Here is a 27803-nt window from a genome sequence, read left to right on the forward strand (position 1 = left end):
ATTAGGGGATATGAAATTCTTTTAACGTTAAAGAAGTTAAACACGGATCAGCCATGATCAACCATAGATCATGGTGTATAAGTCAACCCAATGTATAAGATGACCTCATATTTTTGGCATCAAAATGCATGTTTAGGCTTATACTTGCCGTATAAGTCGACCTCCCATTTTCCAGCTAATAAATGCATCTTTAGGGCTATACTTGCACTAGGAATCAACTTCAATTTTTCAGCTCAGAAATACATATTTAGTGTTATACTCACCTTAGGTCAGTACATGGGATCAAGCATGTAGTATGAGATTGGACTTCCTAAAGTCCTTTGCTGTGATGATAAAAATAAAGTGACATGTTGCCAAGAAGATGTAGGGGAGTTTAAGACATGCCCACACAGAGCAGACCATGCATGGTGATTGACGAACAGAAATGGGTCCTCCTGAAAAAAAGAATGAAGTAGGAAACTGGTTTCAAGCTTAAAAAGTTAACTTGCCAAATAGATGTGCTGCAGCAAGGGAGTTCGGTGTTGGTGAAAAAATCATGTGAGAACGAAAGAAGAAGGAGAAACCTGCCCTAAAGGAGATGCCCAAGAATAAATGTGTCAAGAGAAAAGGAACCAGCCACTGGCCTGATCTTGAGAAGCATATATCAGATTGGGTCTTCAAAAATCGTCAGAATGGTTATATCGTCACCAGAAATGCAATCCGTTCATATGCACTTAAGTGGGCCAAATCAAACCCTGAGTCCAGAAAGATTTCCGAGCAATCGCGAGTTGGTTTTGCTGCTTTATGGAATGAAAATGTTGCAGCAGAAGACAAAGGTTGCTCAGAGATTACCAAAAGATCCCGACGACAAAATGACCATTTTCCAGCAATTCATCATCAGACAACGGCAAAAGCACGAGTGCCCATTATGCCACATCAGCAACATGGACGAAAAAGTCCATGAATTTCAATGTGTCCAGCAACCAAACTGTGGAGTAGAAAGGTTCGGAAACAGTTTTAGTGGAAACCACAGGACATTAGAAGACAAGATTCAGGGTGCAACTAGCCTGCATGGTTGATGGAACACAATTAAAGCCTATGGTAATTTTCAAATGTAAAACCATGTCGCAAATCAAGTTCCCTGCAGGAGTTTTTGTGCATGCCCATGACAACTAATGGATGGATGAGGATGCAGTGAAGCTGTGGATTGATAACGTATGGAATAGGTGCTCCAGTGGCCTACATAAAGAACACAGCTTATTCATATGGGGCATGTTCAGATCCTATATAACTGTTGAGATCAAGAAGCGGTGCAAAGAAACATCCACATCGCAGTTATACCAAGGGATCTAACATCCGTAGTTGAACCTGTGGATGTGTGCCTCAACAAGCCATTCAAGGATCATATTCACAACAAATGGAATAAGTGGATGGTTGAGAGAAAAAAACCTTCACAAAGAATGGAAAAATGCATGCTGCCCTGCTTGATGTTTTGTGTGGTTTCATCATCAAATAGTGCGATGATATTAGTGCACAAGCAGTCATCAGGTTGTTCAAAAAATGCAGGATATCCAATTCAGTGGATGGAAAGGAAGATGATTTGTTATGGAGGGATGATTCTGAAACAGAAAGTGCCAAATCTGATCCAGAGCGGGATCCCTACAAATGATACCATAGCCAAAATGACTCAGGATGAATTCAGTGAACTATTTGTATTGGATGCTGGAGGCTATAAATTTGATGATTTTCAAAACATTATGATTGTGGTTCAAGCTATCCTTGTAGAATTATTTCATTATACAAAATGTGACATCAATTTAATTTGAATTACCGGTATTATGTTTTCTTCACATTTCAAAATGGTAACTACCTACACAAACAGCAGCAGTTCAAATTTTATACTCAACGGAAAAGTCGACCCCTGTTTTGGAAGGATTTTTTGAAACTTCAAAGATATACATTGCAACCCACAGTAATTAAATGATGCAATAAGCTTGAGTGGCTGACTGGTCTATTCCTGTTACTATGCAGGAAGGAGTTGAAGCAAAACACTTAAGTCCTCCCTCCACCTAAATTGGCACAACTCCTGCAGTGTGTCAGGAATGCCTGAGTGATGAACAAGGTAAGATTGCTATCTTTGTAAGGTCTCTAAATGACAGCATTCCACATGGATAATGAACCCTTCTGACCATCGCATTAACTCCTTGTTCTTTTATGGTTAGTGAGTTTTGAAGTGTAGGAAAGCCTATGGATCATGGAATTTCATGGTCTGTACACAGGAGAGCAGCAGGAGTGACAGTCACATTGAGGGGGTGAAACTAGGAATGCTGATGATGTTAGCACATGAAAAGTTCTGGTTCACTTGGAACCAGTCAAACTAGAACAGGTTCCTGCAGTGTTTGAGGAATAGCTATCATTTAAAGAATGACTATGTTGGTATGTACTGTTTCTAATAATCCCTTGTAGCCTATTTCTCAACTCCATTATCCTTTTGATTAAAAACGTTCTCCAGTCCTCCCTCTTTAATCTCTATTTCCTAATTTTAACCCATAATATTTCAATCCTTCAAAGTGCCGATGTCAACATAGCGAAGACCCTCCAAAATTCTGAAAACTCCAATTAGATTGCCTCAAAGTCTTCTCTTCTTCAAAGTAAACTAACACAACTTCCTAAATATCTTCTCCAAACGTCATCAGTATAAGATAGTCACCAAGAAATCCAATCGGGAATTCAGGAGAAGTTTCTTTATCCAAAGAGTAGTGAGAATCTGGAACTCACTATTACAAGGAGTGGTTGAAGTGATTAGTATAGATGCATTTAAGGCGAAGCTACACAAGATTTTGAGGGAGAAGGGTTGTGATGGTAGATTTAGATGAGAAAAGATGGGAGGAGGCTCTTCCCCAGTGTTCTGCACCGGCGTGTTTTCCCACCAACGGACGATCCAGTAGTGGGGGAATGAATCCGGCGAGCTGGCCTTATAATGATATGCTGATGTATTACAATGAGGTTCCCGATCCCCGATGGCGGGGAAGACAGCCCACCATCGGCAAGCAGAGTGGATGATCACCAACTGGCTTCACGACGTTGTGAAACTGATTTTTGGCCTTCTCGCCATATTGTCCGCTCACGCCACCAAACACGCCTGACGCCAAGCGGGCACAGAAAATCCAGATCTCTTCCACTATAACTTTGACAGAAGCCCTGCTTGCTTGCTTAAGTGGAAGTTTCACCGAAATTATGGCCTTGGAGCATGAGAGGGCCTGAGGAAATTACCAGCGATAACTCTTAACAATTTTGTTTTTTTGCACTTGCCTAGCGGAGATCCGGGTTTGTATTAAATAACTTCCCATAGTGACACTGAAGAAAAACTGCTCCCTGGGACTTGGTACAACAACATTCCCACAGTGTAATTATAGCTCTATCGTGCTTGCTCTTTCACAGGATAAGGAGTCCTGGTTTTGCCAGTGTTGTATTTATTTCTTGGTGTGTGAGTTATCAGCTGGGAAGCAGCTGGCTTGCTTCCCATCCCCAGAATGTCATCTATTACTTACAAGAAAATAACTAGTCATGTGCTGATCATACTTCTGTGTGAAGAACTTTCTATTTGCCTTTTACTAATTTGAGCTTGTGGCTCCTTGTTCTATCCTTGCAATTTAACTTTAGATTATTTTCCAAATAGGCCTTTTTCATTTGGTACAGTATCTTATATACCTCCAAAAGGTCACCTCTGGGATGCCTTCAAAACTAAAAGGCCTAAGTTTCTGAAGCCTTCCCCATAACTCAAGAGGTGTGATAAGAGCGATGAAATCTTGTGGCTTTTCTTTGTGTGGTCTCCAATACTTGAATGGTTCCTTGTAACTTAGCAACCAGAATTGGGCAAAGTACTAAAGTTATAGTGTCCCAGGACTTAGTACAGTTTTATCATGACTTCCTTTGACTTGCATTCTAATGCTTTGGCGCTGTAGTTCAACATCCTATTGGCTTTGTTGATTGCTATTCTTCTTTGGTTGATATTGTATATCAAGTTCATAAGTCTCCTTTTAACTCCATCTTCATATATTTGAACATCATTTATCGAGTAGTTTTATGTTTAATCTTCTTGTCAATTTATAGTACAGCACTTTACACTTGCCTGCAATAAATTTAACCTGCTGTGGTTCTGCTCACTTCTACACTTGATGATATAAGACAGTAAACAGTATGAAAAAGATAAATATGGAGCATTGCAACAAATTAAAACACAACAGTGGGACAAGTAGACATTGGTTGAAACTGGCAAAAGCATTATCTAAGACTAGTATCAGAGTGTTCTTCATATGCCAACACGCAGAATAGACCGTACATATGTATATATATATGTTTGTATTGTTATGACCAGTTCCCAGGCGAGGTTCCCCAATCTCTTAACTTTCCGAACGGGACTCCAATTTTATTATGTTCCTGGGTGAGGAGGAATGAGCTGGCTCCCCTTCTTGTTTTAGAAGGAGCTAATTTAACCAGACTGTCTTGAGTCAACGAAAGAGTAAGTTTATATGCTACTGAAAACCCGAGAAAAAAAACAAACATATCAAACGTGCACACAGATCAGAAATGAGAAGCTGAGTCCAAATAAAAGTTTAAAAAGATATATGAACCTGTGTACACCTGTGAAGTGTAGATGGCGAAATGTTGTGGCTGTTAAATTCAGTAGAGCTGACTTTGACAATTAAGCAATTGGCTTGGAGACACTTGGTTCTGCAAGTTGGCTGAAGAAGCTGTCATATTTCCTTTTTGATTGTGCCTTTGCTGACTTGCCTCTAGTAACAGAGACAGAGAGAAAGCGAGATCCTTTTTGCTGCAAGCTGTAGGGGTGCCTAGTTGATCTTTTTCTGCTGTAACTCTCACAGCACACTAGAACACCAGCACACTAGAACACTAGCACACACAGATTAGACCTGCAGCTAGCTTTTTAATCCATTTCCTTGTGTACTCCTGGAAGGGAAAAAATGTATTTCACCAAAAGTCTGTTTTCTTTCAAATCAGACCGTTTCCGCTTTCTGAGATATAGCTCAACAGGAGATGGTTTCGGATGTCTACTGAGATGTGGCAATCAGTCTCCATTGTCTCCCCAACCACAGGAGATTAAAGTTCAGTCTTTTGAATTTCATCTCTTCCTTTCAAGTGTCCCTGTCTGAAGTAGGCCTTGAAACCTTTTTTATGTGTGACATTACATGTTCTTAGGACTAGTCGCCCAAGTATAACCCACATAGGAATTTTCCAGAAGGTATAACTTTACATTCTCAGTCATCTTTTGCTCAGTGTCTTTGCTTGTACACCTTTTTAAAAAAAAGACACATCTTCCTTAAAAAGATCAAATCATAAGTGATTGGGGCTGTAATCCATTGTCGTGACATATGTTTGTTCATATTTCTGACAAAGCATTGGGCATAAAAGCCCTGGAAGTGTTTAAGAGATGACTGTGTTAGGGAGACAGTAAGCTATTTCAGGATGGACAAACTAAAGTGGGCCAAATAGCCTTCCTTTTGTATCTATCTATTTTGAAAATCGGCTAGCTCTATCAGAAAAAATCCTTAAAGTTTAAGATAACTGGTTTAGAAATGCTGGATGATCTGCATAGGGGGAAGGAGTGCCTTGCGTGTATGGAATGGAGCCTGTGCGTGGTGCGTGGTGTGTGGTGTGTGTGTGTGTGCGCGTGCATGCGTGTGTATGTGTGTGTGTGGTTGTGAGAGCATGTGTGAGTATGGGGGGGTTGTGTGGGTGGTACGTGTGGGTGTCAGTGTGTGTGGGTATGTGAGTATGTGTAGGTGTTTGTGAGTTTGGGGAGGGTTGTATGTTTGTGTGTGTGCATAAGTGTGTGACTCTGTGTATGTGAGTATTTGTGTGTGTGTGTGTGTGTGTGTATGTGTGGGTGTGAGAGTAAGCGTGGGTGTGTGTGATTATGGGGGTTGTGTGAGTAGGTGTGTGCATGTGGGTGTGTGTGTGTGTGAGTATGCGTAGGTGTGTGTGTGTGTGTGTTTGTGTGTTGGAAGCAGTTCAACTAAGTTTCACCACGCTGATTCTTGGGATGAAGGCATTGTTTTATGAGGAAAGGTTGAGCAGGTTTATACTCATTGTAGTTCAGAAGAATGAGAGGTGATCTTGTTGAAACATATAAGATTCTGAGGGAGCTTGACAGGGTTCATGCTGAGGGGATGTTTCCCACATGGGGGAGTCTAGAACTAGGGGGCACCATTTCAAAATTAGGGGTCTCCCATTTTAGACTGAGGTGAGGAGGAATTTCTTCTCTCAGAAAGTTGTTAGTCTTTGGAATTCCCTCCCACAGAGAGCAGTGGAGGGTAGGTCATTGAATATATTCTAGGCCGAGTTAGACAAATTTTTGATCTACAAGAGAGTCAAGGGTTCTGAGGGGGTTAGGCAAGAAAAAGGAGTTAAGGCCACAATCAGATCAGCCATGATCTTATTGAGTGGCGGAGCAAGCTCGATGGACTGAGTGGCCTACTCCTGCACCAATTCTTCTGATGTTATGACCTTATGTGTGGATGGGAGTGTTAGTGTGTGTCTGTCTATATGGATGTATGTGTGTCTATAGGTGTGTGTATGAGTGTCTGTGTGAGGGTGTCTGTGTGTCGACAATTGTATGTATGTGTGTGTGTGCGTGCGGGTGTGTGTGTGAGAGAGAGAGATTATGGGTGTATGGAGTTGTTAAGTCTATTCAGCTCACTTCCGAGTACTTCCTGCTTTGTTACTGACCTCCTGACTTGGCGCATGATCAAAGCTGAGATGGACTAGCAGGTATGTTTGTGGATGCTCGAGTGGAGTGTGGGGAATTAGCACATCACTACACTGCTGTAGAATCCTTCAGCCAATACCTTCTTGGAGCTTGTAAGTATTGTTTTCTATATTCATCTTGTGACAGACAAGAGGAGGTAAAGCATAGAGCATAAAGCTCAGAAATGGCAATCAACAGTTGTGTTCCAAACCACAAGTGAAAGAAATTTTCTGCAGTCACTTCCTTCTGCAAATTCAAACAGTCTTCAAAGGCAAATAATTTGAAACCAGATTCGTGAGTTGATTCCGTGCAGCAACAGTCTATAGCTACAACCCAGTTCTGATATTTTTTCTCTTCACTCACTCTTAATAGGATACGGTCCCCAGCTGTCCTCTAATAACACACGGATGAAAGAAGAAAGGAAGACTTGTATTTATGAAAAGTATTCAATAATGTAATGTAAGAAGGAGGGCAGCTAAGTTTTACGCAGCAAGGTCATATATAAACAGCAGAAATATTGATCAGATCATTTGGCTTTTCTCTAGTAATGTTAGTTGAGGGATAAATATTGCCCACTGAGGAGAATATTTGTACTCATCTTCAAAGTTTGGATCTTTTCCTAAGAGGGCAGATAGAACCTTGGTTTATCTTCTCATAGAAATTAAGACAGCGTTTCTGACAATGCAGCAGTCCCTCAGCACCATACTGGGAGTGTCAGGGACTTTCAGTCTATAGAGCCGGGCTTGAATCCAGAATCTTCTTGAGAAAGTAAGGCGTGAAGGGGACACAAAAAGACTGCGAAGGGATATAGACCGGTTAACTGAATGGATAAGAACGTGGCCGATGGAATATAATGTGGAGAAGTGCAAAGTTATCCACCCTGGTAGGAAAAACAGAAAAGCAGAATGTTGTTTAAATGGTGAGAGACTAGGAAACGTTGGCATTCAGAGGCTCCTGGCTGTCCTTGTCCAATGATCACAGCGAGTTGACAGACAGACACAACAAGCAATTAGGAAAGTAAGTGGCACTCTTGAGATTCTCGATAATCCAACCTGACAGTAAAAAGGGTTAGGGTTAAAATAACAACCAGATATATGGTGGCTTTAGACACCTTTATGAACAATAGCTTACTATCATCTTACAAATGCCATTGTATACGCTAACTTGGCTTGTTCAGTCTGGATTCAACTGCTTGTTGCTCATTTCTACCATTGGTAAACATTTCTATAAATATTGCATTTCCAGGACAAATTCTGCAAAGTCTAAATTCCAGCAGCATGACTGAACAGTAAAGGCTCCTAATTGTGTGTTTACAGTGAACCCTAGAAATCTAATCCTGCTTTGTACAGTCCCAACGGATCAGTGCCCTCCTGACTGGAAGGGATGCAGCTCCCTCACATTAGAAGAATCTCTCCTACTTTGTAATCCCCTTGTTTGAGGTTGCTCACATTCTCTGGCTAAGTTTATTTTGTCCAAGCGTTACTTTTCCTGAAGTGAGTCACCCTCGGTTTTCCTTTCTCCATTCTTTGTTTTGTCCCTTTCGTGAGTAACTTGTTGCCATCCACCCACCAAGCTCCCTATTATTGTAAGGTGGTCGAGTTGTACTGTTAATGATAAGAGTTAATCTGCGGACACTTCTTTGGTGGAAACATGGGGCTGAATTTTCTGGCTGGCGGGGTGGGTGGGGGGGGGGGGGTGCCGGAGCGGGAGTGGGCGCGGGCGGAACCGATCGCCACTCGCTATTGGGTCTGTGCCGCGATTTTATACGGGCAGGCCAATTAAGGCCCGCCCAGCGTACTTCACAACTCCCGCGCATAGTGGGAGTGGGCGGGCAGCGGCGGGCGCGCTCAGCCCGCCAGGTCCAATGGCGACCCGGCAGCCTGTATAAAGGAAGGCCTGGCAGCCTTGGAAAGGCTGCTCACAATGGCTGGGTGAAGGGCTCTGCAGAGGGGCAATGGAGGTGACGCAAGTCCGGAGGGTAGGACATCGGGGCAGGCCAGCTGGAGGGTAGTCCATCGGGGCAGGCCAGGCCAGAGGGTAGTCCATCGGGGCAGGCCAGGCCAGAGGGTAGGGCAGGGGGGCCAGTGTGCCCCTTGTTTTCCCGATGACTGCCTTTCTGCCCTCCTCGAGCAGGTCGCAGCACAGCAGGAGGTGCTGGTTCCCCAGGACGGGGGGAGGAGGCCCCCCCACATGACGAAACGTGCCTGGGAGGAGGTGGCGGAGGTGGTGAGCTCCCGCAATGTGGTGCAGGGCACCTGGATCCAGTGTCGCAAGCGCTTCAACGACTTATTGCGCTCTGGAAGGGTGAGTACCATGTTGGCATTTGTCATTTAACCCACAGGTCAGCTTACCCCCTGCTGCCCCCCCCACCACCCCGCATATCTGAGTGTAGTGACTGCATTAAATCATTGACAGCATGTGTCCTTTTCTGGCCAGCAGATGTTGCCCAAGCCGAGGTCACCCTGAGAGGGTGGTGATGAGATGGGCTCTGCGCCCACAGCATGTAGTACACTGAGACCCACATGACTGTTCTGGGGGCAATCTGGAGGAGCTGCACCTGGGCGCAGTGCGGGAACTCCAGCACATGTCAAAGTCAGGGTGATGACATGCTGGGAGGGGAGCTTCAAGATGGCGTCGCAATGAACCATCTGCTGCCCTCTGTGTTCCACGTGCTTGCGCCTCCTTGCTATGGAAGGATATACTGTGTGGTGCCTAATGTGATGTAGGCAGCATATGGCCAAGGGGGGGTGGGGAACAGGCCTAGCATCTTTGTGTGAGTGTTCAGCAGCAGTGGGGTGAGAAGGCACTGGAGCCCTGATATGTCCCACTCTGGTTGGGGTGGGCTGTCCGCGAAGAGAGTCCATGTACAATTTGCACAAATCAATGTTCTCTCATTTTCAGGAGAAGAATGCTCTTAATGCTGCAGAATGTGTGAGGACTGGCGGTAGCCAGGAGCAGTTAGCCATTCTCAGCCGGTTTGAGCAGGAGGCCCTGGATTTGGAGAGGCGCCATGCGCCCAGATCCACTGGTGTCGGTGAGGCTGGGGTGCCAGGAGCAGGTATGTTTGCCCAGCAGTGAGGTCACCACCGTTCTCCCAACAGCCATGGCAGTGCTGAATGTTAGGTGATTTAATTTTGCAACATGGCTGGACCATTGCTTATGGAAGGATGAGCGCATAATGATCCAGGGGACAGGGATGCACTTTGTCATTGTCTCCACATTAACTGATCCAGTGGCCTTGTTCTTCCTTTCAGCATCAGCAGAGCAGGGCCAGGAGGAGGAGCAGCAGAGGCCCCCTCTCAAACCTGAGGGCCCTGAAGTCTCACCAGCGTCACACCATCTCTGCCAGGCAGGCATCAGCGCAGATACTAGCACCTCAGTGGGAATTAGAACATCGGCTAGTGTCCCGGGGCACAGCGGTGAGGGCACTTCACAATCGCTGGAGGAGCTGGCAGAGACAGAGTGTGCCCATGGCGCCAGCAGTCGGAGGACTGCAGGGGACCAGGCACATGCTCAGTCGGTGCCTGATGATGTGCCTCTGGAGTCGGCCACGATGCAGCAGGGGCAGGAAATGCGGCCGGGTGTGCGGAAGCATCTGGGGGAGATACATGAGGCTATGCTTGGCTTGGTGTCCGTGGTGGAGGAGTCTATGCGGACGATTGCTGAAGCAATGAGCCACATATCCGAGCGCCATGCATCCTCCATGGAGAGACTGGCGACTCTCGTGGAGAGGCTCCTCCAGGAGACCCATCGGGGCTTTCTGGGGATGCGCTCGGACCAACAAGCTCTCACATCGGCATTGACCTCAGCTGGTCAGTGCCAGTATGGGAGATGGTCTGGACACCCAGTTTCCCAGCTCGATGCCCATCCATCCACGGTGAGCAGGGAGGTCCGAAGCGACCTCATGTCGGCGCAGCAGCTTCCTGTCATCTCTGCGGGCTCCTCTCAGGGAACTCCAGATGAGGGAGGCAGCTCCTCCACCCTTCTCCCAGTGATCGTTGCATCTGGCGAGGCTGTGACGACTGGGGAGATGCCAGCTGTGGCATCCAGGCGGGGCCCGCACAGGCTCCACGGGCCAGTGGACCACTGCCAAGGTCATCGAGGCCAACAGGACAGCAGAGTCAGCAGGCTGTCTCAGATGCCACTCTGAGCGATGGGGCAGCACCAAGACGTAGCACCCAGAAACATAAACATAAGGCACCTTAGGCACACCAGTTTTATCACTGGTGCTTTTGTGTTGGCCCGAGATGAGGTCTTTATGATTTGCTTTGAATTGGAACACCTTTGTCATTTTTTTTGCTTAAGTTTCTTTGCTTGTGATATAAAATTCAGACATGTGGCCATGGCTGAGGGTGCCTCTTTTCTTCTGCATGTGGATGGTTTCCAAACATGTTATGCGTGCTTTGTGGGACATTCATCTTTATTAACAAGGCCCTTAGTTACTGTTCCTAACCTGGCAGATTTTGCATTTAGGTATCGAGTATGGAGCCCACAGCCCAGGCTTCTCCTGGAGGTCCATATGTGGTGTACTTGCTGAAGGCTCGTTGGATTAAAACCTCCCGGGTGTCCCTGCCTCCCTGCAGTATGCCCGGGTCAGCGTCTACCCCCTCAGCATTTCCCAATGCATGCTCATCCTCGGACTCATTGCTGGACTCATCGTGTGCAGCCACAGCCACTGCGTCGACGTCTTCATTGTCCACTGCATCCCCCCTTTCCAGTGCAAGATTGTGGAGAGCGCAGCATGCAACCACTATCACCGACACATGATCTGGAGGGTACTGGAGTCCAGGCATCTGAAATGCATCTTGAGAAGACCGATGGCTCTCTCTACCACAGCCCTTGTGGAGGCGTGGCTCCTATTGTACCGCTGCTCAGCTTCTGTTCTTGGATGGCGGAGAGGCATCATGAGCCACCTTCTGAGGGGATAGCCCTTGTCACCCAGCAGCCATCCATCCAGCCGGGCTGGAGCACTGAAGAGCCCCGGCACCTGGGAGTGTCTGAGGATGTAGGCATCGTGGGAGCTGCCTGGGTTCCTTGCACAGACTTGTAAAATCTGCATCCTGTGATCACACACTATCTGCACGTTCATGGAGTGGAAGCCCTTCCTGTTGACGAAGGCACCGGGCTCACCTGCTGGCACCTTGATGGCCACATGTGTACAGTCTACTGCACCCTGGACGCGGGGGAAGCCAGCAATCGCCACAAAGCCTCTCGCTCGCTGTGTCTGACTTGCCTGGTCCCAACGGAAGTGAACGAAGGTCAACGCACGCCTGAACAGAGCGTCGGTGACCTGCTTGACACAAGTGTGGACAGCTGATTGGGAGACACCACAAAGGTCACCCACTGACCCATGGAGGGAGCCAGAGGCATAGAAGTTGAGGGCAGCTGTGCCCTTCAGAGCCACTGGCAGTGTACTTTCTAAGTAGCTCTGGTAGCCCACTTACTCTCAACTGGAAAATTTCAGCCCCTTCTCACTTATTCTCCTTTAACCAATTTCACCCCAGGATGCTTGGCCTTTCATCTGCTACCACCATTAAGGGTAGCTTTGCCAATTGACTTCCATAATGGAGTTACTCTGCTTATGCCTTTTACTTGAATGTCTTCGCCCATATAATTTTAGCTTGGCAGCTGTTTCTTCTAAACTTAATTGATGTTCACCATTATTCAAATGTCTGAAGGTATGTTCCCCAATTACTGTAGTGGAAGCCCCCACGTCCACTTCCATTCCAACAAGTTTACCATTTACTTTCACTGTGACAAATATTGGTTCTGTCTTTCCAACTTTCAGGTTAAACAATGAGTAACTGTCTGAACTTGTTATTTCAGGCTCTTCTACATTGTAGATTTCATTGGGCTTCTTCGTTTATTTACAAGTCTGCTTGAATCGTTCTTGCATTAACTCATCATATGTCCATTTCTATAACAATAATAGCACTCGATTTTTTTAAACTGCCAATCGCTAAACGACTGGCTGTTTCCACCTCTATTAAAATTATTCTTCAATTTCGCTGCTAAATTATTTTTCTTTATTCTTTGGCTAGCGGGGGCTGTTTCCCGCTTCTCGGCAGAGTCTTGCTTTTATGCGCCTCTTTCGGCTGAGTTTTTCCGCCCTAAGTGGAGGACGACACCATTTTGCGCACCCTATATTGCTTTTGAATCTCTTACAGTGCTTTCCATGGCCAGCACTATCTCAAGTGCCTTCTTGAAATCCAGATTCACTTCAGACAATAATCTTTTCTGAAAAGTGTCCTCCTTCACACCACGCACTAAACGATCTCTGAGAATGTCATTCAGAGTTGTACAGAGCTCGCAATGTGAACTCCTGGACCAAAATAAGCAGCTTTCACTGTCTGGTAGAACAACCTAAGGTCAAAAGTAAAGAAGGCAGCATTCCAACAGCTCAAGGATGACGCCCAAACACAAATCTGGATGATAAAGGACATGTGGTGAAGAGAAAGCCTGAGAGATCCAGCAATATGCTGACCATCAGGACATGCAAAGCCTTTTTTGAAGGCACAAGGGTTATCCATAGACCAAGGTCAAATAGACAAAGGGCGGGATTTTCCGAACCCGCCCGCCACTGGGATCTTCCGGCCCAGCCTCAAGCCAATGGACTTCTGGCTGGGGTGCCGCCTCACCCGCGGTGCGTCCTGCCCGTGACGGGACCAGGAAATCCCGGCTAAAATCCCTTTTGTTCACAGGATAGCATTTTTCTTCTTGAGGATGACAATGCCATCTGTCAATGCTAGAAAGAACATTTTGGACAACTCCGCAACCTTGAATCCACAGTGACAGCTACTACTCTCCACACTGTCCGCCAGTAGCCCATGGTAGAATCCATGGGTGAACCACCATCGATGGAAGAATTGCAACAAGTAATCAAATAGATGAAAAACAATAAAGCCTGCAGCCCTGGTGGTATCCCAGCTGAGGTCTTCAAGGCTATTAGATCTTTGCTCATCTCAAGTCTTCGGTAACCCATCCTACAGATTTGGGAGGAAAAAGAATTCCCTTCCCCACCCACCCATCCTGATCTCCACACCTTCAAGAATGCTACAGTTGTAACTATCTTCAAGAAGGGAGATAAATCATGTTGTGGAAACTATCGAGGTATTTTCCTCTTGTCCATAGAGGGGAAAATCCTGACACACATTCTCCTGAATTGCCTACTTCCTGTGACTGAGAAAGTTCTCCCAGAGACACAGTGTGACTTTAGACCTTCCTGAGGAATCTCCAACATGGTCTTTGTTGCTGGCCAAATCCAATAAAAATGTTGAGAGCAACACCAGGAAATCTTCATTGCATTCATTGACTTGACCAAAGCATTTGACTCAGTAAATTATGAGGCTCAAAGATTTGGATGTTCAAGAAACTTCATCACAATCCTGCAATTACTTCATCACTACAACTGCCTTGAGTGGCAGATCTGAAGCAGACGCCTTCAAAGTTCAGACTGGGGTCAAGCAAGGCTGTGTGATAGCCCCCATACTATTTTGAATCTAGCTGACAGTGGCTATTCATCTCATAACAGGTCAACTGTCCTCTGGTGTGAGAAATAAATATCTTCTAGACTGAAAACTCTTTAACCTCAGTTGCCTCTGCACAGTAAACTGACCACCATAGATATGCATGATTTACAATTTGCGGATGACTGCAGTGTCATTGCCCTCTCTGTACCAGATTTGTAAGCCACTCTTGATCTCTTCAATTCTGCATACAAGAAACTTGACCTGACCTTGAATGTTGCCAAAACAAAACTCGTGCATCAACCCACACCTGGTCAGCCAAACATTTCACCTCCCATATATATTGAAGGAGAGACTCTGGAATATGTTGAACACTTCCCATGCCTTGGCAGCCATCTCTCTCAAAGGGCCACTATTGACAAGGAGATCCAATACTGGATCAGCTGTGCCAGTTCAACATTCTATAAACAACAGCAGCAGTGTTTGACAACAAAGACCTCAGCAAGTCAATGGAAGTCCCAGTGTACAGAGCAGTTGTTGGGGGTGGGCTGGGGTGGCCGGGAAGCAGACCGCCAGCCGTGATCAGCACTGCACCTCGATTTCATGCTGGCAGACCAATTAAGGCCTACCCAGCGTGAAACGCAAGCAGCAGCGCTGAGCACTGCCTGTGCGGGCGAGAGGGCCGAGCGTCAACTTCGCGCATGTGCGCAAGTGGGCGCTGCATGATCTCCCTGAGGCACGGAGCTGCCTCAGGGAGATGAAGAGATATTTTTAAAATTTTAAAAATAAAAATGTAATAAAACATGTCCCCACATGTGACTCTGTCACATGAGCAGGGGCATGTTATTAGTGAAAAATTAAAGTTTTTATTTTATTTTTAGTTGCTTTTGGAAACCTCATCCCACCCGTGGATGAGGTTTCCAAAAAAATGCAAAGGCCGCAAGGCCTTTTCACCTGCCCGCCAACCGTTAGGTTGGATGGACAGTGAAAACTTTACGTTAATTGATAACTTAATGGCCTTAAGAGGCCTTTTAATTGTCGGTGAGTGCGCTCTCTGCTCCGGTGTGTGCCCGCCAACCAAACTATCGCATGACTGCGTATTGATGTCGGCACATTCGGCGGACGTCAGCTCGTGTCTTTTCACACTCGAGTGGGTCGGGCGTGCGCCCACCCACTGAGCGAAAATTTCTGCCCCATGTGTTCTGGCATTATGTGGCAAATCGTTGAATGTTACGTGAGCTAAAGCGAGGTTCTGATGCTAATTGTGTCCCAATGAAACATCTGGCACAACCATCCCTGCATGAGTTCTGCCTTCTGGGGCGAGATAACATCGCCTGTTGGATCCACATTCCAGTTTAGTGGTGTGGCTTCTCCCAGTGCATATGTATGTCATTTTCACAGAGTGCAGGAAACATAAAAGACTCATTACACTGGAATAAGGGAAGTGATTAGGTTTGTTATTTTAACCTTCTTTGCCCACCCATGGTTTACTTAGAAGGTTTTTCTCAATTACTATTTCCGATTTATTTGAAGTCACTTTTGTTGCTGGACTGATTGAATGATTAGATCTCTCTCACACACAGTTATTCAGATTTCTCAGTACTAACGACGTCAGACCTCCTCTCAGCTTGTTTTTCTCATTTCTCCTAAGCTCTAAATGCCTACGTATAACCCTCATTTCTTCCTCATTGTATGAAACTAAGACTTATGACATGGTGCCCTATCCTAATTCAATGTTTCAGAGAACCTCAAACCCACGAACCTCTTGACTTCCTTTCCTTGTCAGTATCTTAAACCCAAATGTCTTCTGACCACTTCTTTGTGATTTAGCTAACCTCTCTTTCTTGTTCTGCCACTGGTGATGTCCTGAACTCTGCATCTTACCCCTTCATCTTAAGAAAAAAATGATATGTAGATAGGGTGAGATGAAGTAATGTGGGCAGAGACTTGTGTGGAGCATAAACACCAGCCGAGACCAGGTGGGCCAAATGGCCTGTTTCTGTGCTGTAATTTCTATGTAATTCCATATAAAGAAAAGTAAAATTACTGAACTGTGCACAGGGATATCAATTCCACAAACTAAATATCAGCATTTCAAAATACCCAGGAATGACACACTTCACAATGGCACATGTGGGAGAGAGCTCACTTTCCGTCCTTTGCAAGTCCGATTTAGAGCATACCATTTTTTGAAAAATACTTTTGTTCAGATAATTTCTCCCTTATCATTTTAAAAGACTCACAAGGCTGGAGACAGTAATATGCCTGATAATTAACTTTATTTACTATTGTTTCAAAATATTTATCCTAAAGCCTCATAGAGAACAGTGCACATTTTGTTTTGGATCTGAAACCACCTCTTTACCTCTTTAGCATCTAAATTATTCACCCAAGATCCCTTCCTGTGTGTTTTTACCTAACAACCCTTTTAGCTCTATATTATCAAACTAACTTATTAATTTAATAACCTATGTGTGCCTATCCTTGCAGGACAATGTCTTTAGCCCTGAAATTCATCCTCTCCAATGCTATCAGTGTCATTGAGGGGAAAAGACAAGATTTGAAAGCATATATTTCAACTCAATTCTTTCACATGAACTCTTCTGTACTTGCTCTAAATTAGATTAATGCAAAAGCACATCTATACTCTTACAACTTTCACCATAGCAACACCCTCAGTTGGGAGTTCTCTTGCCTCAAGATCAGAGTTGGTGAAGCACTTGAGTACATCACCTATTTGGGTATTCCAATGCATCCCATGCATTTGGAGGTGCCATTCTTCAGTTAAGGCAATAAACAAAGCCCATCTGCTTGTTCCAGTTGATCATGTGGATGTAAAAGATCACAAGGCGCTATTCAAGAAAGGGCAGGGAGCTCTCCTAGTATCCTGGCCAATATTCCTTCCTCAACCAACAAGGTCATTTATTCCACTAATGTTTATGGGCATTTGCTCTGCACAAAACGGTTGTTGTGTTTGCCCAGATACAGCTGTTCTCTCTGCTTCAAAGTAATTCCATATTACACACCTTGACAAAATAGAAAAGCGCAAGATTTTTTTAAAGTTGTGAAACTTGTAAGTGTTGATGTCCAAAGAGACTTGGGTGCGCTTGTGCAAGGAACACAGAAAGTTAACATGCAGGTGCAGCAAGCAATTAGGAAGGCAAATGAAGTGTTGGCCTTTTTGAAAGGGGGTGGGAGTACAAGACTAAATAAATCTTGTTACAATTGAACAGATTTTTGGTGAGACCACATCCGAATACTGCGTGCAGTTTTGGTCTCCACAGTTAAGAAAGGATATATTTGCATTGGAGACGGTACAGCCAAGGTTCACTAGATTGGTCCCTGGGAAGAGGGGGTTGTACTATGAGAAGCTGAGTAAATTGGGTTTATATGCTCTGCAGCACAGAATAATGGGAGGGGATCTCACTGAAAACAGCAAAATTCTGACGGGGCTTGATAGGCTAGACGCCGAGGGATTGTTTCTACCAGTGGGGGAGCCTAAAGCATGGGGGCACTGTCTCAGGATAAGGGGCCAATCATTTAGGACTGAGATGAGGAGAAATTACTTCACTCAAAGAGTTGTGAATCTTTGGAATTCCCTACCCCAGAGGATTGCGGATGCTCCCTCGTTGAATACATTTAAGGCTGAGATGGACAGATTTTTGGTCTCACAGAGAATTACGGGGTCTGGGCAGGAAAATGGAGTTGAAGCCTGTTGAATGACGGAGCAGGCTCAATGGGCCATGTGGTCTACTCCTTTTCCTACTTCTTGTGTTCTTGACAGTGGTTTTGAGATATGATAAGATGCCAGATCCATGCATCTTTTCTTTATCTGCTAAGCGCAGAAAGGAAAAATGTCTATGACTGGGTGGAGACCTATCTCCCCACAGCAAACATGGCTTAGATATCCCTGCCACAAATTTCAACAGAATGAGTGATATTCAAAACCACCTGAAACTGTGAAGGCACCAGCAAGTTTAGGGCAAACTCTGTAAGACCTTATTGCTGTCCTGGGTGAAATCAGCGAACACAGGATTCAAACTTAAAATTCCTAATTGCCCAAATGACGAAGTACTATACAAAGCAGGGCATTTATCACCTATCCCATCAGAGTAACATAGGTGACATCTTAGCTCTCATGGCTTATACTGTCATGTGAACAGACGTGTACCCCAATTCTGGTCAGCTGCTTTTTATAAGCAGACGTAGAATGCCACATCACGTTCATGGTGTTTGGTCCAAGTCGTAGTGGCAGTTAGTGAAAATCCTGTAATGAGGAGATATCTTGACTATTATTAAAATTGCATTCTCCTTTGTTCCATCAGGAAAAATCATTCTTCAGCGTTTTGAGCTGGTCCATGAGGAGGCAGACAACTTGAGATGGCATTGGTGAGTTCAGTTAAGCATTTTGTAGCATCTTCAGTGTTGAGTGTCTCAGCAAACCTGTGAGCAGTAACAGAAGAGGATCATTTGCAATATTTTCTGAAGTATGCCTATGTGAAGTTTGGGGAAAGAACAGGATCCTGTTATGCTGTAATGTGGCCTCCCCTCACATATTTGTGCAATGTTTCATTGACTTCTCTTCAATGAATTATCATGGGAACACTAACTGAATTCAGCTATTTACATAAATTGGTTATCAGTGCAAGATATTAGCCCCTAGAGTCATTCCAGTCTACTGATTTGTACAGTGATCAGTAGCTGAGGCAGTTTTGTTTCCTCAGTGCATTGTTCCACTGTTCCTCCTGTAATGGGGAGGTAGCTTGGACTTAAGAACAGGATCCCTTGGTAATTAAGTAAATTTAAACAGCATTTTATTTATACTTCTTTCAATTTAGTATATGGTAACGCTGCTCAGGATAGTTTCCTCTACATTGGGGGAACTAAACATAGATTGAGTGACCGCTTTGCAAACCACCTTTGTTCAGTCTGCAAGGGTGATCCAGATCTTCTGGTTGCCTGTCCTTTTAATTCCCCACCTTGCCCTCACACTGTCCTCTCTGTCCTCGGCCTGCTGCATTGTTCCAATGAAGCTCAAAGAAGCTCAGGAACAGAACCTCGCCTTGCCATTGGGCACTTTACAGCTTTCCAAACTCAACATTGAGTTCAACAATTTCAGATCATAACCTTTGCCCCCAACATTTTCTTTATTTTAGATAGTAGCTGTTGGTCTTGAATCTGCTTTCCCATTTACATTTCCTCTAGAGTCATCTTTCGTTTCCTTACTTGTCCTATTGCTACACCTTTTTGCTTTCACTGTCATCTCTTTTGTCATTTAATTTCTCCTGCCTTCCACCGATCACAGACTTGCCCATTTGTCCTTTCGTCCACTCTCCACAGTCCCTGCCTGGCTTAAAAACGATTACATCTCTAAGCACTCCCAGTCCTGAGGTGGCGTCTTTGACTGAAATGTTGACTCTACTTCTCTCTCCACAGGCCTGCTGAGTACATCCAGTACTTTGTGGTTTTATTTCAGTAAACTTCCTGCCTGATTGGGACTCAGCCAACACAGATCAGCAATATTCCTGGTTTATTCCCCTGTCTATGCTGGTAGCTGTGGAGGTTGGATATAAATCAACCTCAGCGATCAGGGACTAGTGAGAGGGTGAAAGAAACAGCAAACATCTGCTATCCAATGCCTCCTGCTGTTCTGCAAATTGGGTGAGGACAGAGCTGGACTTGACTGAGATTGTGTCCCTAGCCAACGTGCCCACCCACCTTCCCGTGCTCCCCACCGCCCCACTTCTCCATGCAGTCCCTTCCTGGTCCCATAAGTAAATACCCAACTAACACTGATTGCCCAAACTCATGATCGAAGAATGGTCTTTTGGACAAGTTACTGGAGGACTGCAGACAACAATTAAACTGTAGCCACGGAAGGAGAGGATGGGCTAAAGAACAAGTCCACCAGTGCATTCAGTTTATAAACCTACAAGTCCTAATCTCTTTGCACCTCCATGCAGTGAATGGGAATGGCTTTTAAAATTGGAAGTATTTAACCAGAGTGTAGGACCAACCGAGATCCCATGAAAGGCCATGAAACCTTCCACCTTTTAACCTCTGTATTATCATCATGAGACAGCAAAGCAAGATCCCAAGCACTAAATTCCCAGCTCATGCTGGCCTCCCAGTTTGAGGCAGTGCTGATTAAGACCCAACTGACGCTGTTTTTGATGGTTTCATGTTTAACAACATGATTGTTTTAGTTTCTCTTAGAGAACAGTTTGTATCTGACGTTGGCACTGTTGGAAAGGCTGGCATTAATTGCCCACATGTCGCCCTGAGAAGGTGCTGGTGGTTCTTCCTGAGCCATTGCATGAAGTAGTTTGAGACAAATGAGCAGCTAACTCAGCCACTTCACAGGACAGTTAAGAATCAACTCGTACAGGCCTTATATAGGTCAGACAGGATGAGGATGACAAGATTTCCTTCTCTACAGAACATCAGTAAATCAATTGCATTTTTACGAAAATCCAAAAGCTTCATGGTCACATTTACTGATAGCAGGATTTTATTTCCAAATATATAAATTGAGTTTCTCAAACTGGGTGGGACCACTAGATGTAATGGTTTGGACCTTCCCCATGCCTCGTTGTCCGCCCCCACCTCCATGAAACTGTTGGCTCCTTCTTTAGGATATGGTGTCAGAAGTGCCTCTAGTAGTTCAGCTATTATTTGTGTGTAAGCCTTGAGTGTCGACAGGCTACTCAGCTGCAGGTTGCATCACAGAAGATATCCACACATTTGAATTTTGTAGCAGGTCACTGGATAGCAATCATAACAGGAACTCAGGCTGATTTAATTTCTTCCTCTCTTAACCCAGGATTGGAGAGGCCAATTGTTGGGGGGAGGCCTAACTGCTACTCTGCTGGGATCAGCCAAATACTGACCTTAAATTCATTGAATATGATTGCTCTGTACATTCCAGTAAATCCTTCAATAAAAAGTGCTAGCCTCCGATAAATGATCTGGCAAGGGGCCATTTGCTTCCCAGTCATCGCAGTTTGAATGAGCTATTCTTATGCACTTCTTCTTTAATTATATTTAGTAATTCTGTAGTTTAAAATTATGTTTTTATTTTATTTCTACAGAAAGGTTGGGATCCTGGAACACAATGTATAGCTAAGTGTGACCACAAAACATCAAAGAGAGATGAGCTATCATTTCACAAGGGAGATATCCTGACTATTATTGAGGTTGTCAATGTGAGTATATAAGAATGTTTGTATTACCCCTTACATTTTGCTTCCTGTTTGGGAGGGTAGTTCTTTCACAATTTGACATGTGGAGAATGTGACACGTCACTTTGCCATGTGGGACATTATGTGAGTGGATATATCACTTGCAAGCTTTAACTCTTTTGAAGAACAACCCAACGATAAAAATCCAATGATTGAGGAACACGGCTCATCTGGATTCATGGTTTATAAATTCACTGCCTTCCCCTCCCCATCCTCCATACGGCACAGATTCCAAACAGTAACCCGCCTGGGCTCTTCGCCTGCCTGCCAACCTTAAAGGTTGGACTGGCAGCTCATTTAATTATATCAATTAGTTTTTAACAGGCCTTAATAGGTCTTTGACAGTTCGGCGGTCAGCTGCGCGCCCGCTGAACTGAAAATCTAAATGACGCACGGTGACGTCAGGGCGCACGCCTGACATCACCACGCATCATTTTACGCTTCGGTGAGAGGGGCCCACCCCCACTCGCCGACTGGAAAATTTTCTCCTATGAAAATGCAAAGCAAACTCTCTGCTGTACAAGAAATTATTTTCTCTGTTGTGTGATGTCAATAATTGAGAGGAAAGAAAATAAGAATAGATGAGTGGCCAATTACAAATCTAGGGTGTGATGGACAGCTGTGAACAAAAAAGGACATTGATTGAAATGCAATTAAGCTTTCCTAATAGCATCTACTCACGTGGAAGAATTCATTTTTTGATGAGATATTGTCTCTGGCCATTGAATTGTTAATGTTTGTTAACCATTTTGCATTCCATGACTCTAACTCTCTGTTGTGATGTGATGTTGAAACTGTCATCTAAAGTTTGTAGTACGAATCACATGACTGGAGTGACATTCATTGAGAATTGGGAGCTTTGAAGGAACGAGAGAGAAGTTGAGCACTGACCAAAGTGGTCTCAATCAGATAGAGTAATTGATAAAAGAGCTATGGGTGGGGGTAGGGGTCGGGGTGGGGTCATGTGGATGTGGGGGAAGGAAAGATGTAAGACATCAGAAGGGAGAAAAGGATCGTAAGATCTAGATTCAATGGTTATCAAGCACAATCTTTTCTATTGTAAACAGAACAAGGGTTGGTACAGAGCGAAAAATAACAAGACCGAGGAGGAAGGTCTGATATCTAGAAGTAACCTACGTGAGCGTGAGGCTATTCGGGTTGACCCTAACCTCAGCCTGATGCCGTAAGTATCTTTTCCAGTTTTGGAGAGATAAATGTTGGTCAGGAAGACTCTCCTGCTATTCTTCCGATTCTTCCCTAGGATGGCCAACAGGGCCTCAGTTTAACACCTCATTCAAAAGACGATGCCTCCACCAGTGTAGCACGCCCTCAGCACTGAAGTTTCAGCTTAAGTTATGTGCTCAAGCCTTGGGCTGGGGTTTTCCGGCCCCGTCGTGGGCGGAATCTGCAGCGGGCGAGGCGGCGCCCCAGCCAGATGTCCGTTGACTTGCGGCAGGACAGGGATGGGGGGGCAGGGATGGAAAATCCCGCCCTTGGAGTGGGATTCAAACCCATGATTTTCTGACTCAGATGTAAGACTGCCACAACTGAACTAAGGCTACGTTAGCATTGACAGATGGCCTAATCAATGTAAATGAAGCCTGAACTCAAACATTGATCAGCCTTCCCTCTGACTGCAATTTTTGGCACATTGGACAACCCTAGACCCTTCCCGTCCCCTAAAACCCCACTGATACACATTGGAAATTGAAACCATTTCCTCTGTTCCCCAATATTGAATGCACATTCTCTCCCTGTTGAGATATGCCCCATTTAAGTCCAGATCCAAAAAACTTTGCCAGACATTTGCCAAAACCAAGGGTTAGAGACTCCTAAAAGTCTGCAAGGATTTACTACTGGAGTTTAACCATCTAAAAATATTCTTCATTCCAGCACAGAGCACCGATATACTTCTTCCTGTCTATGCACTCGGTGCCACGTTGAGAGCATTGACCACATAAGGTTATCTTGAACTGAGGGGTAAGAATCCCAGTCATCAGTACTTAATACAGTACTGAGTCCTACAGACCAGGAAGATCACAGGCATGGCCCAACTTTGAGCTCACTGATCTCAGTTGAGACAATGGGCAAGATTTTAATTCAAAACCCATCCACTTGCACAGTGTTAAAGTTGGGCCCAACAGGGCAATATAATTGACATCAAAGATCCATGGTTACAGAGAAAATACATCAACAGATCTGTTTCTTATTGTTTTTGAGTGATTCCTGCCGAAGAGTGCGTGAGGTAGATCTTGACTTTGTGTAATAGTGGAAATAAATCAATTGATATAAAAATTGGAGGAGATTAAAACAAGCTGCCGATTTGCATTATCACACAAAGCCAAGATCTATCTCTATGTCTTCATCTGTCAAGCAACCCCCACCCCACCCCCCACCCCCACCATGGTTGAATAGCTTGTCAGCACTCATGGTTTGAGTTCACACATGAAGGATAGCCATTTGAGTGAAGTATTCAAGAGCAGTTGGCCCTGCGGAACATTCCTGAGTAATGCTTTCAGGTAAAGTGGGCAGAAAATTGGCAAAAAGATTAATACACAAATATGAGGGTGGGAAGAATTTGTGGGTTTTGAAAAATTATTAGGTTTACTGGGGTTGTGGGGTGGGGGGGATTAAAATTGTTGCCCGAGGGGAGAGGCTGCCTTGGAAATACCTTGAGTACTTTTCTAACATTTGTCTGGCCTTCACTCTTTGTGAGGTGGTTCCATGGGAAGATCAGTGGTAAAGATGCAGTGACGGTGCTCCAGCCCACAGAAGATGGCCTCTTCCTGGTGCGAGAATCCATTCGACATCCTGGTGACTATGTGCTGTGTGTCAGCTCGAAAGAGGAAATCAGTCACTATCGTGTCATTTACAAAGACAATAAACTAACAATCGATGAAGAAAACTATTTTTACAACCTTATTGAACTCATCGAGGTGAGTTATCCAGTTTCTGTTCATCCAATCTCTTTGTATTGCACAATGAAAGGTTATGAAAAGCAGCTTATCTGAGATCAAAGTGTACAAAATTACCATTTTCTCCCCCCCTTATATGGACATGTGGCGGGTACGATCCCATGAGCACCATCGCCTTTGCCCAAGCAGATCTTCTTTGTTCATAAGTCTAAGCAGTGAATTTTGGTGGGCAAATCAGCGTGGGAAGACATTATAACCAAGGCCGATCCAATCATCACTTTATGTGTGAACTTTCCATCTGGCGTTTGACAATCAGAAATAGAATCCTTGGCTGATTTCCTCCTGCCTAATCCTGAGATGATGAGGCCAGATGTATTAGCCCCCACTCCACCCCAGCTGAGATAAGCTAACTTAACAGGAGATATTAAACTAGAGCTTTGCTGATCCATAGGCGTCAATGCCAGGCTTCCTAAGCAACTGAACTGCAGGGGAACTCCTTACAATATTCTTTCAAAAAAGATTGGCAAGTGCTTTTGGCAGATTTTAGGTGGTGAAACTCTTAGAATCAAGCTAGAACGATCTAAGGGGTGGATTTGGAATTTTCCATTAAACTCCTGCTGAAGTTGCTGTGATGGAGAGGAAGAACCTCCAAGTAAATTCATTGTCATAGAGGAGCATGAACCAGCACTCTGATTTTCCCTGTGATAGTACAGATGGGGGAGATGGTGGTATAGTGGTAATGTCACTGGGCTAGTAATCCAGGGCCCAAGCTAACGGCCTGGGGGCATGTATTCAAATCCCATCATGGCAGCTGGTGAAATTTAAATTCAATTAACAAATCTGGCTTATAAAGCTAGTCTCAATAATGGTGTCCATGAAGCTATCATTCATTAAGGCCCATCATGACTCATGAAGGAAATCTGCCACCCTTACCTGGTCTGGCCTACAAGTGATTCCAGACCCACAGCAATGTGGTTGACTCTTAACTGCCCCCTGAAATGATCAGTTCTGGGGCAACAAATAATGGCTTTGCCAGTGATGCCCTCATCCCATGAAAGAATAAGAAAAAGCTGTTGGAATTTGGCTATTAAAATCAATTAATACTTTCCCCAAATTTTGAAATGATTCAAAGTGATAACCCTTACTGACGCCAATGTTTATATTTTATTCACACAACCAATGAACCAAATCAAAACTCTGCAGTCCTGCCACGTCCAGTCACGATTGGTGGTGGACAATTAAGCAACAAATGGGAGGCGAAGGCTCCACAAATATGCCCATCCTCAATGTTGGAGGGGCCCAGTACATCAATGCAAAAGACAAAGCTGAAGCATTTACAACCACCTTTCAGCCAGAAGTGCCAAGTGGGACATCCATGGAACCATCCAATATACTGTTGCCAAAAATCAAAATTAAGCCCCGTTTGATTTAGGTACATAAACCAGAGAGAACAGATTCAAACTCGTTGTACAGTCAGTGGAGAAAAGACAAGATAAAAACATTCAACGTTTACAGCCTCTCTATTAAACTGTTGCTGTAAATATGAAAATACAGAATCACAAATTACAGGGTTCAAAATCCCAGTTTACAGGTAACGACAGGAAGGGTATATTGCCTCCCATATTTACAATCTTTGCTTCACCAAACTATCACATAAATAGTGCTGTGGGATTAATTAAACGATCCAACTCCCCACCCCTAAGTTTGGCAACCCCGCTTTTGTCGCCTAGAGTGTAATGGAAACTTTACTGGTCTCAGGGTGTAAAGAAATGGGAAGTCTTTCTGCATTATCGTTAAACAGAGTAACCCAGAGGAAGTTCAAAAATAGCCCAGAGCTCTATTGTGAATTGAAGAGAGATTGGTGTCGGTATTGGAGGTGCACTGGGATGTGAAAAAAGGAAGTTAGCTTGTCTTCCAGCAGACTTTTTACAACTGATGTAATGGAGCAAAAGTTATCGTATGGAAGAAATGCTAAAAATATACTAATTTCTGCTGTGTTTGTTAAATTTACACATAGATGTCATAAGCATTTATTTCTCATAAATGTTATTTCATTATAAATAGAGGCACGGAGCAAAAAAAAAAGGAAGTAATGATGAACTATTATAAAACACTGGGTTGGCCTCAGTTGTGTCCAATTCTGGGCAAGTACTTTAGGACGAATGTGTAGGCTTTTAGAGAGGATGGAGAAAATATTTACAAAAATGGTTTCAGGGATGGGGAGCTTCAGTTATATGAATAGTTTGGAGAAGCTGGGGCTGTTCTCTGTGGGGAAGGGAGGGTTGACAAGAGAGGTAATAGAGGTGTTCAAAATCATAAGTAGTCTAGACAAAGTAAATATAAAGGAACTGTTCCAATTGGTGGTAGGGTCAAGAACCAGGGACACTGCTTTAAGATGAAAGGTAAAAGAACCAATGATGACATAAGGAAAATTCTTTGTATCCAGCGAGTGGTTAGGATCAGGAATGCATTGCCTGAGAATGCGGTGGAGGCAGATTCAATTGTAGCTGTCAACGGGGAATTGAATAAGCACCTGAAGAAAAAAGAATTGCAGCGCCATGGGACTGGGTGGTAGAGTTGGACCAGGTGAATTACTCTTGCAGAGAACTGACATAGACATGATGGGTTGAATGACCTCCTGTACTGGAACCATTCCATGGTTCTAGGATATGATTCTAAGTGAGTGCTTACATTGCCTAGGTTTAAAGTTAGGCTGGAAGCTGGCTATTTGGTATTTTATGATCTAAGAAATTTTATTTCCTACTTTCTGAAGGCCCCAGCGGGGTACAGTTTCCTGGCCATCCTTCAGTTGTGAGCCCAAGCACTGTGAGTGGGGGTCCATCACTGAGTACTATCCTGTCTTAGTAAAGCCATTATATCATGGCCTTTGGCTCTTATATTCCTTTGGTTGAACAGAAAAAACTGTTTTGTGCATTTTACAGGACACCAATTAGTTTACTAGTAGAGGTAGAGATCTACATTATTGCTAGTTCTAGAACTAAAGTGTCAAGTTGGTGTGTGTGCAATAGCTTCTCTGATTGCAAAGAGGAGAGAAGACAATGTGGTAAATTTTCAATTTGGCACCTAGGCATAAACTGGCATTGTGGTCAGGCACGCATGATAGAAGCTGCCTAATTTCAATTCCACTTTCATATCCAAGTGGCAAACTGAATATCTACCCGAAGATAAATCAAGATTTCTGGCTGTACATTATGCCAAATTTGGTTTAATTGCAAGACAGAAATGAAAGACAGGAGAAAAGGGAACAAATGAAAAATGGTCTGTGGATCTCAGATCAACAGGCCTCAAAAGTATCTTGCAGGTGTCGTATCCTGGCTACTCAAGAATTATCATGAGGTTTCTGGAAACATTATAGAGTGACTATATGATGCAAAAGTTGGATGTGCAAATAGGAACAGAGGAACAAGAGTGG

At 44.3% G+C, this 27803-nt stretch overlaps 1 protein-coding gene across 9 annotated transcripts in view; it reads left to right on the forward strand.

Annotated features, from left to right (window-relative positions):
* matk (megakaryocyte-associated tyrosine kinase) overlaps positions 1–27803 on the forward strand; it is an 89814-nt gene that overhangs the window by 14638 nt on the left and 47373 nt on the right. For 5 of the 9 annotated variants that reach the window (XM_078555733.1, XM_078555735.1, XM_078555736.1 and 2 more), the window contains 5 exons: positions 2011–2101; positions 18540–18603; positions 21306–21419; positions 22523–22638; positions 24172–24391. In XM_078555733.1, coding sequence (XP_078411859.1) covers positions 18595–18603; positions 21306–21419; positions 22523–22638; positions 24172–24391 — 459 coding nt within the window. In that variant the 5' untranslated portion in view covers positions 2011–2101; positions 18540–18594. Of the gene's footprint in view, positions 1–2010; positions 2102–9649; positions 9807–18539; positions 18604–21305; positions 21420–22522; positions 22639–24171; positions 24392–27803 lie in introns of all 9 variants that reach the window. The other 4 variants (XM_078555740.1, XM_078555734.1, XM_078555738.1 and 1 more) reach the window with 2 other exon arrangements.

Source organism: Cetorhinus maximus, chromosome 13, assembly GCF_964194155.1.
Source record: "Cetorhinus maximus chromosome 13, sCetMax3.hap1.1, whole genome shotgun sequence".
Taxonomy (NCBI): Eukaryota; Metazoa; Chordata; class Chondrichthyes; order Lamniformes; family Cetorhinidae; genus Cetorhinus; species Cetorhinus maximus.